We start from the raw sequence: 15,469 nt of genomic DNA on the forward strand, positions 1-15,469 counted from the left end.
TCCTGGATCCACGCAGCTGAGAGAGGCTGCTTTGTAACCAAGTTGCTGTCCCAGGGTCTGAGCCCGGGGTTAACAGGAGGGAGCATCTTTCAAAGAGACCAACTGGGATAAAAATGCCTGTCTGCTTCCAGCCCTGAAGTCCTGTCCCGCCACACACAGCCCACGGCATTTCCCCCTGTCTGTATGTGGCCAATGGCCCCACGAAGTCTTTTCAGTGGGAAAGGACAGCCTCTTACTTCCCAGAGTGGGGCCAGCAGGCTTCTCCTGGCCCCTGTGAGTGGGTCCAGGCCTCCAAAAGCTCCCTCGTTGTGAGGCTAACCTGCCTCCAGCAAATGCACTTGATCTGTCCCCTGTGTCACCTCCAGCCTTGCTCCTTTTCAGCAACACACACCTTTTATCACTGTCTCCCAGCCTCTCCCAGAAGATCCAGGCCCTCTCCAGCCTATGAGTCTTTGTCCCTACTGTTACTTCCTCCTAAAATCTCTCCATCTCCTTAGCCTGGCAAAATCCTATGCATCCTTCAAGACCCAGTCATGTGTCACCCCTTCTAGGGATATATCACTTCCCCCTGAACCTTAGGCAGATTAGTTAATTCCCTCATCTGCCTTCTTGCAAGGACTTGGTAAGCGATTTCAATTTTAGCATTTCCAATACCACAGCACAGTTTATTTGTCTGCCTGCCTGTCTGCCCCAGGGGACTGTGAACTCCTTGAAGACGGGCCCTAAGTCTTACTCATCCCTGCAGTGCCAGCCCTTGCACGGGGCCCAACCCAGAGCGATGACTGCTGGATGGAACTGATTTGAGGCCATGTGTGTGCACCAAGGAAGTGAGCGACCATTGGAGGGGTCCCTCCCTCGTGGACTTTGCCGTTTCTTAGCAAGCTCCACTGCAGGCAGGATGCTTCCAAAATTCCCAAAGGCGGAAATTCGAGGGTATTTCAAACATGTCTTAAAAGAGACATCTTGGATGTAGATGAGATTCTCTTTCCCAGTCCTATTACCCATCACGGGATCTCAGAACTGGAATCATCCAGACTCACCCCTTTGTGTTATGGAGCTAAGACTCAGAAGAGAGGGTGAGCCAGTCACACAGCAAGTTATTGGAAGAATTGAAATCAGATCCTGGGGCTCGTAAGGCTGAGGCTGGTGCCCCTTCTACCAAACTGATGTTTTCCACTGTAGCTCGTGATGCTGCTGCTGGGCAGTATGAGTAAGCTTTTTTCAAAATCCAAATAGTTACGTGTTATTTTACCACAAATTAAGGGGGGGGGGAATACACTTTGTATAACAAACCTATACATTACATCTTTACACAAAACAGGTCAGAAAAAAAAAAGAATTGATTCAAATTTGATTTTAAGAAAATGATGATGTAAATAGTAGCAGGGATGGGATGTCGCCAGGTGGGACAAATGCCGTGAAGGGGTAGCTGAAATGTGGCCATCACGGCAGGGAGTGGTTTGGAGCTGGCCAACCAGAAGGCATCAGCATCCAGGGAGGGAGATAAGATCCAGGGGTGACAAGAGCTCCTTCGGAGACCCGGGATCCCACCCAAGGAGCCAGAGGTGGCACCCTGGTGCTAAGATGGAGGCCCCAAAGCCAGCACAGAGGAAGACCTGGCCTGTGGGACACGGCCCCTATTCAGCTGGAAAAATGAGTTCTCATCAAAGCCAATTTGGACAGCCAGGTAGACAGGAAGCAGGGGAGGCGGGGGGGGGGGGGGACAGAAGAATGTCACTGGGGCCAAATTGGAAACTGAGAGCCAAGGGGGCTGTTGGTGAAGTTCTCCCTAATGAGTGTTTATCCCCAGGGAGCAGCGAGTCCCCCTCCCACCCCCCCTCGGAAGGGTGGGGCTGCCACTGAGCCAGAGGGTGGGGCTGAGACCGACCTGCACTGGGGCAGGGCCTGCGGCGGGGCTGGCAAAAGACGACAGTGTCGCCAGATGGCGTGTTGGCGATGGGCAGGGGCACTCTGTCTTGCCCGGAGCACATTAGAGAACGAGCCAGGGAAGAAATTGCCACTGGTATTTGTCACAGCAATTTCAGCAAAGCACTGAACGTGTAAGCGTCTCATGAATTTCAACGGACAGCATTAGTCCCCATCAAAGTCATTTTGAACAGTCAAGGTAGATGGGAAGAAAAGGGCCAGACAGAGGAACCTGGAGGGCCATAAGGAGAGTCACCTCTGCCAACCGAGAAGCCGGAGGGGGGCGGGGACCTGATGGAGGGAGTTTTCCCAAGACATATTTGTCGTCTTGGAAGCCGGCTACTCTCTGAACTCCGGCTACCCCACCCCGCTGAGAAGATGCCGCTCAAAGTGGCAGTGGCACTTTCAGCTCTTGGCTGAAAGATAAAGAGCTGGGGGTCCAAGGGGCTCACTTTACCCTCCGGCCCTCCTCCCCCTCCTCCTCCACCTGCGAGGATGGAAGCGGCCTCCAGGGCGAGAGGCCAGCAGGTGGAGAGCACCTGCCTTTCCACTTGGAAGCAGGCGAGCCTGGAGCCCGTTCATGACTGATGTGGACCAGGCTGCAAGTGGTGGGAGCCAGTGGGCATGGCAGGAAAGATGACCTAAATGGATCTAAGGAAAAAGAACCTCTCCGTGGGAAATCGGGTGGAAAATAGACTGGAGGATGACGAATTCGGGTGCCCTGGGGTGGGGTAATCCATCAGCGAGATGGACCAGGGGACGGGGCGGTGGAGGGACACTGAGCAGTCCAGAGCACGGATGACACATTGTGAAGGTCAACAGGAGCGGCGAGTGGAGAGCGCAGGCGGGTCCTCTTTGCAAACCGCCATGTGATCCCAAAGGTACCTGCTGCTTTAAGGTCACGTGCTCCTGAAAAGCCGGTTCCACCTTCCTAGGGACCCATGCTCATAGGGGGCTCAGGAAAATCCAGCCTCGGCACAGATCGGGCACAGGGGTACGCACTGGATGACTGCTGTTGCCGTGAATATAGAAAGCAACCTGTTACTAGCGCCACACGCGGTCCCTTCCCTCGTTACGGTGACTCTTGTCCGGCAGATAGCACGATCCCCGTTTTACAGATGGGGAAACTGAGGCTTAGGAAGATGGTGCTATTTGCACACCACCTCACTCTCCTCTGCTCTCCACCCACTGGGTACCTGGGAGACCCCCGCTGCGCCGGATGGGCTTCCAGCTGGGTTTGGTCAATTGGTGGCACCAAGGAAAACCATGCAAAGCCAAGCGGAGGGTGAAGTTGGGGCGTTTCTCCCTCCAGCTCCCCCTCAGGTCCCCGAGGCTCTCTCTGCATGGCCCTCTCCAGGCCATGGGTGGTAGCCGCCAACCACCGCTCTGCGCCCAGGATGGCGCCATCCCCAGCTGCCTGCCCTAACCCCCGGGCAAACCAGCCCCTGGGCCAGCCCCCTTCCGGGAGGCCCCAGTTGAGCGTGGTGGTTCCTGCCTGCGCCCCACTGCTAGAAAGGGGAGTACCTTGTCCCAAAGCCATAGAGCGTGCGCACAGGGGTGCTGAAACCTGCACCCCACTCTCTGCCCCACTCTCAGTGTTGCTCTGCACTGTAGGCATTCACACCCGCCACCTTCACAGATTGGCCATATCCGTGAGCCACCTGCTCCGCAGCGTATTTAACATTTTTCTTTAACTCGGCTCATTTTTTACTTAAATAAGCCATTTTAAAAAGAGAGAGAGAGAGAGTTTAAATCACTGCCCCAAATGGCAAGCCAGCCTCCCTTGCCTGAAACAGAGGGTGACTAAAAGAATTACAACGAAAACAAAACGCTGCTTTACTACAACTCTCGCTCCCTTGGGCTCTCCGGAGGTGTGTTGCCCCCCGCCCGTTTTTGTTGGAAAGGCAGGTTAGCACACGAGAGAGGGCATTAAAGACATGATGTCATCCACCTGAGGCTTTCTCCTTGCCACCACTGGAAGGGCAGGATGAGGAAAAAGCCCAGAAAGATCCTCCCTCCCCTAGTCCTTGCTACTTAGGGCCCGAGGAGGAATGTCGCCCCGGACCCTCGGTGTCCCGTAGAACTTTCTATAACCATGAAAATGTCCTCTTTCCGTCTGTGCTAATACAGGAGGCCCGTGTGGCTCTTGGGCACTTGCAATGTGGCTGCTGTGACAGCAGAACTGAATTTTGTTTCGTTCGGTGAAAGAAAAGCTGAGACACTTTGGGTAGCTGTGACGTCAATGGCAGTCATAGGCCATGGCCACGGCCGCGTAATGAATAGCACAGCCCTAGACTGTAAACCCCAGGAGGGCAAGGATTTCCATTCTGCTCTGGATTTCTAGGACAGCACAGTGGTTCATTGCCAGGAAGCATTCAATGCACCCTGGCTGCACCTGAGATGGAGTCAGTGAATGAATGAATGAATGAATGAATGAACTGTGCTGCTTCCTGCAATAAGAATTTGCTCTCTCTGCGACCCACCCAGACCGTCCTGGGAACCACTAACTCGTCCCCATTAGGCAATGGCAGCCCTTCCCCACTGGGGGCTTGCCTTCTCCTCCCACCAGCCTCCTCAGGCAGGCAACTGGTTTCAGGAACGCGCCTTCCCCAGCCTCCTCTCCTCTGAGCTGGGCCCCAGCTCACTCTACTGCCCCAGCAAACAAAGAAGTCTTTGTGATGTGGCTGCTTTTGTGGCTCCCCGCCCCCCACCTCACTCCCGGGCCCCTTCATGCGACATCAGGCAGGCGCTGGGCGACAATGCACAGCCTATCACCTGCGTCTGCAGAACCAGGCACCTGGCCTTGGGTTATTGTACGGCCCGAATGCCCTCTTGATGGCAGCCTGAGTGCTCGGGCAGTGAGCACCAGCTCTAGATGAGGACGCCATCCACCCTTTAGGCGTGCCAGCCGGTCTTCACCCTGCCAATGCCCCCGAGCCTCCACGCGGTCCCTCCCCGCCAGCTCAGCACCACGCCAGGGTGGCCCGTGATGGACGCCTTCCTCTGGGGCAGCGTTAGGGAGAGGGGAGGAAGAGATGGTGCTGGGGACATAATGGAGGCGCCAATGACGAGTGACAAACAACCCCATCGGAGGGGCACGAGTGCTTCTGCAGAAAGAGAAACAAAAGGGCAAACGGACCAGCTTGGCAAAGGAACAAAAAAACCCAATGGCTCAGCTGCTTCTCTCCCCGGCGACTCCCAAGCTGCTCTTGTGATTTATGGGGCTGGAGGGGGGGGATGTCGCTCCCACTGGAGTGCCGCCAAGGTCCCCACCCAAGTCTGGGAGACCCTGATGCCTCCCTGATGGAAGGTGGGTCCCCCTGACTGAGGTCTGGGATGGTCCCCAGAACTCGGAGGGAGAAGCCTGTGCTCATGTCACACACAGTGTGTATAATGACAGTCATTTCTCTCTGGCCTGTTTCTCCAGCTTAAAATGGGAGGAAGGCAATAGTCCACTTCTCAGCTCCCTTTTGGCTCTGATGCTCCGTAATGCCAAGCCTGGGGACTCGTGCAGGGCTCCACGTGGGCACACCTACGAGGCATCCACTGGGCCGGACACCAGGGCTTGGAAACCCTTCTTCCCCTTCACACTCAGGGACTTGGCTGTGAGGCAGACATCATTATAAGAGCAGCAGCCACCTCTCACACACCTACTATGTGTACCTACTATGTGATTTACGCTGCCCCGCTGCCCTCACCCCACCAGGCCACCATGACGAGCTGTGTGTCCAGCTGGAGGAACCAAGGCTGAGAGCAATGAAGAGCTACCTGAGTTCACATGCTGGATGAGAGGTGGAGAGGGGATCTGAACCCTGGTCAGACCCCAGAGGCCATGTGCCTGGAGATCTAGAAGCTTCTCCCCAGGAAAAGCTACTCCCATCACTCAGGGTTCAGGCCCAAGGTACACATTCTGGCTGGAGCAGCCCCATTCTGAGCCACGTGATCTTGGTGCAGCCTGATTTTCCTGCTTGGCAGATCTGGACACTCCAGGTGAGATGAAAGCCCCCCTCCCTCATGACAGCATTTCTTCCTTTAGGCCATTGTCTCTTTGGGTACCCCCAAAGCAACCATTTATAACCTAACGGAGGTTCCAAACCGTTTCCAGCTTCAGGTGGCCCAGGAAAAACAATTCATCTTCCTTGAACACTGCTCTAGGAATGTCCCCCTCTTCTCTTTAACTGCTCGCCGCAGTCCCCGGGCTCGGGCACACAGGCCCGCGCCAACAACTCCAGCCTCATCCCCAGCCTCTCGACGGGCACGTATGCTCAAGTGAGGTCAGCAGCCTCACTGCCTCCCAACCTCTCACACACCTGGACAGCACTCGGACTCCCTCCTCCAGGCCTTTCTGTAAGCTGTTCCCTTGCCCAGGACGTCCTCCTTGCCCGTTAAGATGCTTTCAATCCCTCAGAACTCCTTTAGTCCCCCAAGATTTATCCATGGTATCCCTGTATTGGCCACTTATCATACATGATCGTTGATTGTTCTCAAATGAGTCCGTGCTGTGGGGTTGCCAACAACCTGAAACTCCTTGAGGGAGGTCTCTGGCAGCTCAGCATGAGGCCAGGGCAGCTGCTCAATTCATGGAAGTGACTGGATCAGCCCCTGGGGGAGGGAGAAGAAAGGGCGAGCCCATGTGGCCTATCAGAGACACTCCCTGGCCAAATGACTCCACCCTGAGGGTCTGGAGGAAGGGAGAGGCCCGTGACTGACGGCTGGTTACCTGCCAAGTGCTCTCCTATAGAATCTCATTTGTTTCAGGACCCCCTCCACGTTCAAAAGACAAGGAAACCACGACTCAGAAAGGGGACCACTGGCTCAAGCATACTCTGCTAGGAAGTGGCCGTGCTGGGACTTGAACCCAGCTCGGATGGAAACCCGGGTCCATTAGCACCAGCTGGCTAGCCAGAGAGACAGTGATTGAGGAAGGACAAGGCTGCCCAGTGCTGTGCTGGCAAATGTTAACAACCAGCTCTGGGTTGGGCGGAGCTCTGATCTGGAGTGTTTGCCAATTTCCCTGGTGTAAATACTCCTGCCATGGTCGGATTCAGGCCACCACCTCGGAGTTGGAAAGAGGTGTGCAAATTAATGCCCGGGTGCGAGTCCAGCCCTGCCCATCACTAGTGGTGGGACCTTAGGCAAATCACAGTCTCTCCAAGCCTCGTTCCTCATCCATAAAATGGGGAGAATATTACCTCCCAAAGTTTCTGGGATAATTTAATAGGACATCGCACATGAACAAGGTTGGCACAGGCCTGGACACATAGTAGCTGCTCAAAGCATGTTTCCTTCTTTCTTTCCTTCTTTCCTTCCTTCCTGGGTTCCTTCCATCCTTTCTTCCCCAAACCCCCACCCATCACCAGCCAGGACAGCCCCCTTATACAAGGAGAACCCAGAGGAAATAGGAAGCCCTTTGGTCTTCCCACCACATTCCCCTGTTGGCTCATCCCCCGGATGCCAGCCGTGATGCCAATGTGAGTGATGGTGAGCAGTGCTGGACAACGGCCACCTTCTCACACCAAAAAGTACTTCCAGAGGTGACTGGTCAGGGCCAAGAAATAGGCCCAGGTCTAGTGTCTGGACTGAACTACAGGCTTGGGGGTGGGGGTGGGGGAATCATCCATTCATCCAACAAACATGTCTTGAGGATCTTCCCAGAGCCAGCTTTGTGCCAGGCCTGGGGGTGCAGGGATGCCCACCCTAGATAGTTCTCAATTCAGCAGGGAGACCAGCCCTCAAGCATCTCCAGCTCCAGAAGAGGGTTCTTCTAACAGAGTGTTGCCCAACAGTGCTGTTGCCAACAGTCTTAGGGGACACCTGAGTCGGTGGCAAGCAGAGGAGTTAAAGAGGGCAGAAACTGGAGGGAGGTTTATGGGGAGTCAAAGCTGTTCTGGCTAAGGGCAGGTGTCTCTCCTCTGAGTCAAGAAAGGGTGGAAATTGGGGTGGAGGTGGACACGGTGAAGTTTAAGGCCAGAAACCTCTAAGCAAGCCAAGACTGCGAGGCAGAGAAGACAGTGGGCTCTGGTCTCCCCACTGTGACCTGGACACACCCACCTGGACAGCAGTGGAGGAGGGAGGGGGTCACGTCTGCAAAGTGCCTACAACAGCACCCAGCTCACAGAGCATGCGTTTTGGTCAGTTTACCAGCCTGGAAGCTTCTGGGAGCTGGCCTGTCCCATTCCAGACCCCTGGGGGCTGCATGAAGCAGCACAATCTAGATTTCACTCTAGCCACTTCCCACCCTGTCTCTTCACCGCCCCCCGCCCCCGCCATTCCTCAGTTTCCCTGCTCGATGGGCATGAGAGTAGATGTCTCCGTGTCTTATGGGAGGGCTCGATGACATGCCAGGTGTGGAAGCATTTTGTCAGGCCTCGAGGACTACCAGCAGGGAGGCAGGAGATCTGGAGCCGGCGTCTCTGCCATTTTGACTCTGAGAGAAAGACGAGAGTGTAGGTCCAGGAGCAGAACTTGGCCAGCGGAAAGTTCACCTGTGAGTCCAGCCCAAATTTCACACGTCGTAAGCCTTTCCTAACATGTTTCTGTAAAAAGCCTCTTCTAAACCATGTCTAAAGGCCAAAGATGGTTTACGCACCTAACCAACCAAGCTTTACTGAACACCCACTGTGTCTCTTACAGGGAAGATTTGCTAGCGAGCGACTGGGCCTGGGCGGGGGGGGGGGGGGGCGGCGCTGCCTTCGGGGGGCTTCCCAGGGTAGGGGACAGGAGGGTCACGGTGAGACTGGTTCCACCCCCTGCATCTCACTGGTAGAAACAATTTGCATCTACATTCGGCGTTGGGGAGGGGCGGTGGCAGCGCCTTGCACCTCAAAGGGAAGTCAGGGAGCAAGTGGTAAGGTCAGTCACCCCCAGCTAGCGGACCCTGAGCGGTCCATGAGGACCATCCCAGGTGTCCCCAGCAGCTCTGAGGCTCCTCAAGCCTGGGATGGCTGGGCATCAGCGGGGTTTCTCATTTTGCAAGTAGCAGAAACCAACTCCGGACAGCTCAAGCCCCAAAAAAGGAACTGGTAGGAAAATAATGCACGTTCTTGGAACACAAGGCCAAGCTGAAGCCCCAGGCGCCAGGAGGACCCATGTGGCTTGAGTCATAGCACCCCTGGCATGGCCACGGTTACTACTGGTGATCATCAGAGCGCACAGACTGGGAGAAGAGCTTTGCATGTAATGACTCGCTCCATCCTGTGAACACCCTGGGGGGTAGGTCTTTATTAGCCTCAGGGAACCAGAGAAATCCAGTTTCTTGGGGGTCCCCACTGGCAAGGGATGCTTTCCAGTGGTTCTCAGTCTTCCTCTGCTCTGGATTCAGATCCCAGGGTGAGTGTCCAATGGGCTCATCTTGGGGCAGTTTATCTGATTGTGGCACCTGCCAAGACGGCATGTGGTGTGAGGGGTGCGTGCATGATTCTCCAAGGCAAATCTAGTACGCTGCCAGTAGATGTAGGAATGGCTGGTTGGTCGGATTCCTTGCCTGGATGCCACGATGTCCTTTCCTGCTCCTTTGGGCTGCTATCCCGTGCACCTCCAGCTCCATGCATATTGGATTTATTTGCTCCATCCATGAAATCCTGGCCGGTCAGTCTTGCTGATCATGGGCCTCCCTCTGCTACTGGACCCCACTAAAAGCATAAATGTGGGTTTTGGGACCTCATCCCCCTGTTCCTTCCCAGGATCTTCATCCTGAAGACACACAGCCCTTAGGAAGTGGTGTCGTGTGTTTTGCCACCACCGATATTTGTTATTTAAAACAGAAGGCGTTGCATCCTCTAGCAAGTGGTAGAGACTATTGTATTCCTCCTTCCAGTGAAGAAAAAATAAATAGTCTCTCCTCTCCTCTCCTCTGGGAGCAGCAGTGTCTCTGGATTGCTTCAGACCCGAGTTTGAAACTCCCAGTTGTTGCACTTAAAAAGAGATCCTGAGCCTCATCCATTATTTAAGAAAGAAAAGAAACAAAGGAAAAGAGAAAGAAAGAGAAAGAACTTGGGTTTCTGGTCTTCATCTGCAAAACATGGCTAATGACACTGCCTCACAGATTACTGAGAGCATTTAATGCATAAAGAACACCTAATAGGTATGCGATAGATGGTAGCCATCTGTAATATGACTCTCGTTTCTCCTAGTTCTCAACTAGACTCTAGGGAGACCCCTGAGGTGAGCTGGTCCCACCACGCACGGGCCCACCCCTAGTTCTTTGCTCACGCTGGTTTCCCTCCTGGCACATTTTCCTCCTTTGCCTTCAGGTTTTTTTAATGTCCTCTCTTTATTTCAAGGTCTAGCTCAAGTTCTCTTCCTCTGTGAAGCATCCCCTTGATACCCCCAAGGAATCACTCTTCCCCAAGAACTTCCTGTAGGGGGGATGGATGTCAATCACTTGGCAAGTGTCAACACATTTCCACCTGGAATGTCATTCATCTTCTCAGGAACGTGGCCAACCTCTCACCCCACTGGGATGAGGTTCGAAGTCTCCCTCTTTTCTGACATGCCCCGTCCACAAGGGATGCCCATTCATTTCCTTAAAGAAGACGAGGGCTTTCAGGGACAGCATCTCCCATCCTTGCAGAAACACACATTGGATAATTCTATCTCAGTGAGGGTTTGGGAAGGAGTAAAACATCCAGATAGGGAACTGCAGGCCCCGCAGCTGTCCACGTGGCCAGAGCCGAGGAAGTGCCCGAGGGCCATTCCCATGCAGAGACACCAGTGTACAGAGGGCAAGAGTCAGCCCTGTATCTGCAGCTCTGCTCCCCACTTACTGACTGGGGGGCCTTGGACAAGTCCCTTATCCTCTGCGAGCCTCAGTTCCCTTATCAGCAAAAATTGGGCTAGTTTTGCCTTTCAGTGTGGTTGTCAGGATTAAATGAGACAAAAACGACGGAGCACATGGCAGGATGCGGGCACACGGTGAGAGTTCAAGTGGGGTCAGAGATACAGGCCCTTCCTCCCTCTAAGCGAACAATTCATTTTCCACTAAGCGGTAAACACCATAAAGGCAGGGACTCCCCCATCACGTTCAAGGCCATGTTCCCAGATGTTGCAGATGTGGGTAGAGTGGTAAACCAGGTTAGACACCTACATGGACCTCAGGAGATCCAGTTAACAGAACTAACCAGCCTCTTCTTTATTTGGCCTCCACCTTCTAGTTTATGACCACTATAACCCAGAAACCTGAGAAAGCCACTTACACTGCCCCAGGTGTGCTTGAGACAGATGTTCTGGCAAGTCAGGCTAGCCAGGCCAACGTGAGGCATCACTAGTAGCCTCCCTGCTCCTGCCCAAGGGATCCTCAGAGCCCCATAGAGAGGAACATTGGAAGGAAAGAGAGCACTTGGGGCTGGGCCAGGTGGGAGCTGGAAGGAGCTAGTACTCCTGTCACTAACCAACCACAGACCTCTGAGCCTCAGTTTCCTAGTCTGTGAAAAGAGGAGCTTAAACCCATCTTGCAGCTGCATGAGGCCTGGGAAGCGGCCAGCACGTGCATGACACACTGCAGCTGATCCACACAATGGGGGCTATTGAAAAACCAGAATCCCTGCCAGATATTAGGAAAAAGCAGCAATCTCAGACTGTTTCAGGAGACTTGTGTGTAAGGATCGCTCCTAGTGGAGTCTCATCACCCGCAGGAACCCAGGCAGCTCTCCTTTTGTGCCTGCCATCTTGCCCAAGGCATTAGGATTTTAGGGAGGGGAGCAGGATCATGGGTTCTGACTCTGAAAGGGTCCTCCTGCTTAAAAAAAAAAAAAAAAAAACCGGAGTTCCAGAACCACCGGAATAAGTGATGGTGGAGGTCGCTTGTGGCTCGAAACATTCCCTGCACTTAAAAAGCAAAAACTAGTTCAACCTCTCAGGAAAAATGCGAGTTTGCGGCTGGGGTGGGAAAGGGGTGGGGTTTATGACTGGGGGTGTGGCCAGGCTGGGGGCGGGGAGCAGGGGCGGAGCCGCAGGCTCGGGGCTCGGCGGCCGGGTGGGGGGCGCCGAGAGGGAACCCAGCGGTGCCCGAGCCCCCGCCCGCTCCAGGCCCTGGGTGGGGGGGGGGAGCAAGGATAAATACTTGAAAGTCTGCACAGCAGCTCGGGCGCGCTCTGCCCCCGCAGTCTCGGAGCTGCGGCAGCCTCGGCCCGGCCCAGCCAGCTCTGCACCCACCCACCTGCACCCACCCACCTGCACCCACCTGCGGAGACAGCGCTAACCCGCCGGGCCCCTGGCTGGGGCCTCCGCCTCGCCCTAGCTGGGCCAGCCCACCCCCTACTCTGGGCAGAGGAGGCCCGGCTAGCCAAGAACCATTCTCTCCCCGACCTCCACCCCCCACCGTCGCCGGTGTCACAGGCTCAACCGCAGGACCTCCTTCCCAGAAGTGCCCAGGCAGGGGAATCTGGGGCCCCGAAGACTTGAAAACGCCTGGAGACGCCTCCTGAGTGACCTGGGAGCCAGAGGAATGTGCTTTTCTCCACTGCAGAGTCAGATACTGGGGAGGGTGAGTTATAGGGCCAGAAACTTAGGGCCCAGCCAGTCCTGTGTGCCGCGGAGTCCTTCCTCCCGATGCACAGACCCACCTCCCTCTCCCAGGTTGAGCCCCTTTGTCTGCGACCCTTGGTGGCACCACGGGCGAGGGCCCGCTAGCCATGCTCCGACTTAGCAGCGGCCACCACCGCCCCCCCCCACCCCACTGGCAGGCGTGTTCCGGAATGCCCGCCCTGGATTCCACTCTCTCCTCCCCCCCGGGCGCCCCTGGCAGGTGGCCCGGAGAAGCTAACTGCCAGGTGCACAGCTCTCGGTCACATCCAGGAAGGGCGCCCTCCCCCGGCAAGCCGGCCTCTTGCATCCCCTGCTGACCCTTTTCGTACCCCCCCGCCGCCCCCTCGTGGGCACAGACTTGGAAGGGGGATGAAGGGACCCCACCCTCAGGCACTGGCTCTTCCTCTGCGGAGAAGAGGGCCCCCCGGTGGCCCAGGCCCCTCGCCTGCGCCCCGGGCTCGGAAACTTTCCCGTCCGTGGTCCGGGTCGGCGCTCTTTCTTCACCCTGAGCAGCGGGGCTGGAGGCCACCTGGCTCCCGGGCCCAGATGTGCTCATCACCCCCCTCTCCCTCTCCTGAGCCCCCGGCCCCCCACCTCCCCACAGCCTGCATGGGCGGGCAAGGGGGGAGGGACGCCGGGTCAGCTCTCCGCAGCCCTGCAGCCCCAAAGAACGCGCTCTCGGTTCTGGAGACAGCTCGCAGGGTGGGGTCCAGGCCGAGCTGGTTTCCCAACGTCGCTTTAACCATCCATCGTCAACCCCACCGCGTCTGTTCTGCACATTCTGGGGAGTATAGGGTGCTCCCCTCCTGCCCCCAACCCCCAATCCCCTCTCCCTGCAATGTCCAGGTGAGGGCTCCAGTGCCTTTCAACAAAGCCCAGTACCCAGCGCTGGAACCAGACCCCCTCTCCCATACAACCTTTCCCTCTAGAGGCATCCGACGGAGGGAGCTCTCACCCCAAAGTTGGGGGACATTCTGATCCACTTTGGAAAGTCTTTTGCTCCAAGGGTAGGGGGACAAAGTACCGGGCTGACATTACACAACCCCTCCCCACCCCCCACCCCCACCCCCACCAGCGAGACCACCATTCAGGCTCAAATTCTGCAGCTCCTCCCATCCGCAGACCCAGCGCTCTCCAAGCACCTCGGGGCGGGGTTATTTCAGAGGGGCACCCCTTCCTGGCAGGCGCACTCGGAGCCTGGCGAGGCACCTGCCGGTAGGGCAAGGCCAACACCAGGACAGAGTTGACCCCCTACCTTCACTGCCCGGTTGGGCTAGGGGCTGAGATCCTACTGGCCTCAGTGGCTACTTTTGGGCACTCTGCACCCCCTCTTCCTTCACGGTGGAGCCAGGCTGTGACTCCAGAGGGGCCGGTTCTGGGCACCCAGGTCCGGTACTAGGCTCAGCGGGGAATCGAGGACAAGGACCCTCTGGTCTCGGAGCCAGCGGCTCTTTGCTGGCCCCGCCTCCCCCCTGCTGGGCTCCTGGCCAAGGTGTGGGCTCACTGCCGGAAAGGTGCCTGGCTTGCCAGGATAAGCTCCGGCACCGTTTACGACCCACCCGGCGGCGGCGCTGGGAGCAAGGCACCCAGGCAGCAGCGAGCCCTGGACCCGGGAGCCCGGAGCCACCGATCGCTCGCTCTGGGGACCCAGCTCGGCTTCCACCTCCTCCAGGCTGGTTCAGCCCAGTGGGGACCAAGTCCATTCGGGACACACACATGGCTGCTCACACCTCCTCTGCCCCCGGACGCATCCATACCTCCCTCCACACTAAACCCACACGCTCCATCACACGCACACGCACTCCCTGCCCACGAAGCAACACAACCCCCGACACATCCCAGATGCATGCACACTCCTGCCCAAGTGTCACACTCCCCGTCTCCCAGGCACACACGCTTCCCACACACACACACACACACACAGAGAGAGAAACAGTCATCCACTGCCACACACCCCCAAAGAGACCCGCACACTTGGGACCCGCGAGACGCGCCACACCTCACATGCTTACCACCCTTGAACATGCTCACACCTACGATGACACAAGCTCTCTCACACTTCACACCTCACCGGGAAGCTGGCACCGGCTCGCATCCCCCAAACACTCTGGCTCACTCTTTCTCACACGCACACCTCCTCCGTGGAACCGCCACGCCACTCAAACGCCCCATCGGCACACTCGCATCTCTGAATACACTCCTGCACCCTCTGCGCACACGGCTCCTTCCCGGACACCCTCACCCATGGACGCAACAAAGGCACAGGCTCGTAGACACACGCACACGCGCGCACACACACACACACTCGCGCGCGCTGGCACAGACCCGCGAGCGCTCGCTCCGGAGGAGACCTCCTCCCTCCCTCCCTCGCTCCCTCGCTCCCTCGCTCCCTCCCTCGCTCGGTCCCCGAGCCCAGCGACCCCGCGGACCCCCGCGCAGGACCGGAGCTCGCCCCCCGAGGCTCTCCGGGGCGCCCCGGGCCTGCGCCCCCGCGCGCGCGCCCCCCACCCCGGGCTCCGGCCGGGCGCCCGCGCACTCACCGCGCGCCAGGTGCAGGATCGCGGCGAGCAGCAGGCAGGCGCAGCCGCGGGGGCTCGGGGCGGCTCGCATGGTGCCCGGGCGCGGGCGGCGGTGGCGGGGCGGAGGCGCGGGCGGAGGCGCGGGCGGAGGCGCGGGCGGAGGCGGCGGGTCCCCTCGCCATGGGCTCAGGCGCGCTCCTGCCGCCGGCCGCCGGCCGAGACGCGGGCGGGCAGCGCCGGGCGCCGCGGGGGCGCCCCCATGCCGCCGCAGCCGGGCCGCCGGGGCGCCGGGCTCCCCTGGGCTCGGGCTTGGGGCGCCGCGACCCTGCGCTCCGGCCGTGCCCCGGCTCCGGCTCCGGCTCCGGCTCCGGCTCCCCGGCTGCGCGGCCCGGACTCCGCTCGGCGGCAGCGCCGGAGTTTGGAGCCGAAGCGCGCTCTCCGCCCGGCGCCCGCCTCTCCGGGCCGCGCGAGCGCCCCCTCCCCGCGCCCGCCCTCCGCCC

The 15,469-nt window shown here is 57.8% G+C and overlaps 1 protein-coding gene across 1 annotated transcript in view; it reads right to left on the reverse strand.

The window, feature by feature from the left end:
* The window catches only part of IGSF21 (immunoglobin superfamily member 21), a 239,259-nt gene extending 224,170 nt beyond the window's left edge, over positions 1–15,089 (reverse strand). Inside the window, exon 1 of the mRNA XM_038531815.1 lies at positions 14,991–15,089. Within this exon, the coding sequence (XP_038387743.1) occupies positions 14,991–15,060 (70 nt within the window). The 5' untranslated portion in view covers positions 15,061–15,089. The remainder of the gene's footprint in view (positions 1–14,990) is intronic.
* Positions 15,090–15,469: the final 380 nt, after the last annotated feature.

The sequence above is a fragment of the Canis lupus genome, chromosome 2, assembly GCF_011100685.1.
Source record: "Canis lupus familiaris isolate Mischka breed German Shepherd chromosome 2, alternate assembly UU_Cfam_GSD_1.0, whole genome shotgun sequence".
NCBI classification, from domain to species: Eukaryota; Metazoa; Chordata; class Mammalia; order Carnivora; family Canidae; genus Canis; species Canis lupus.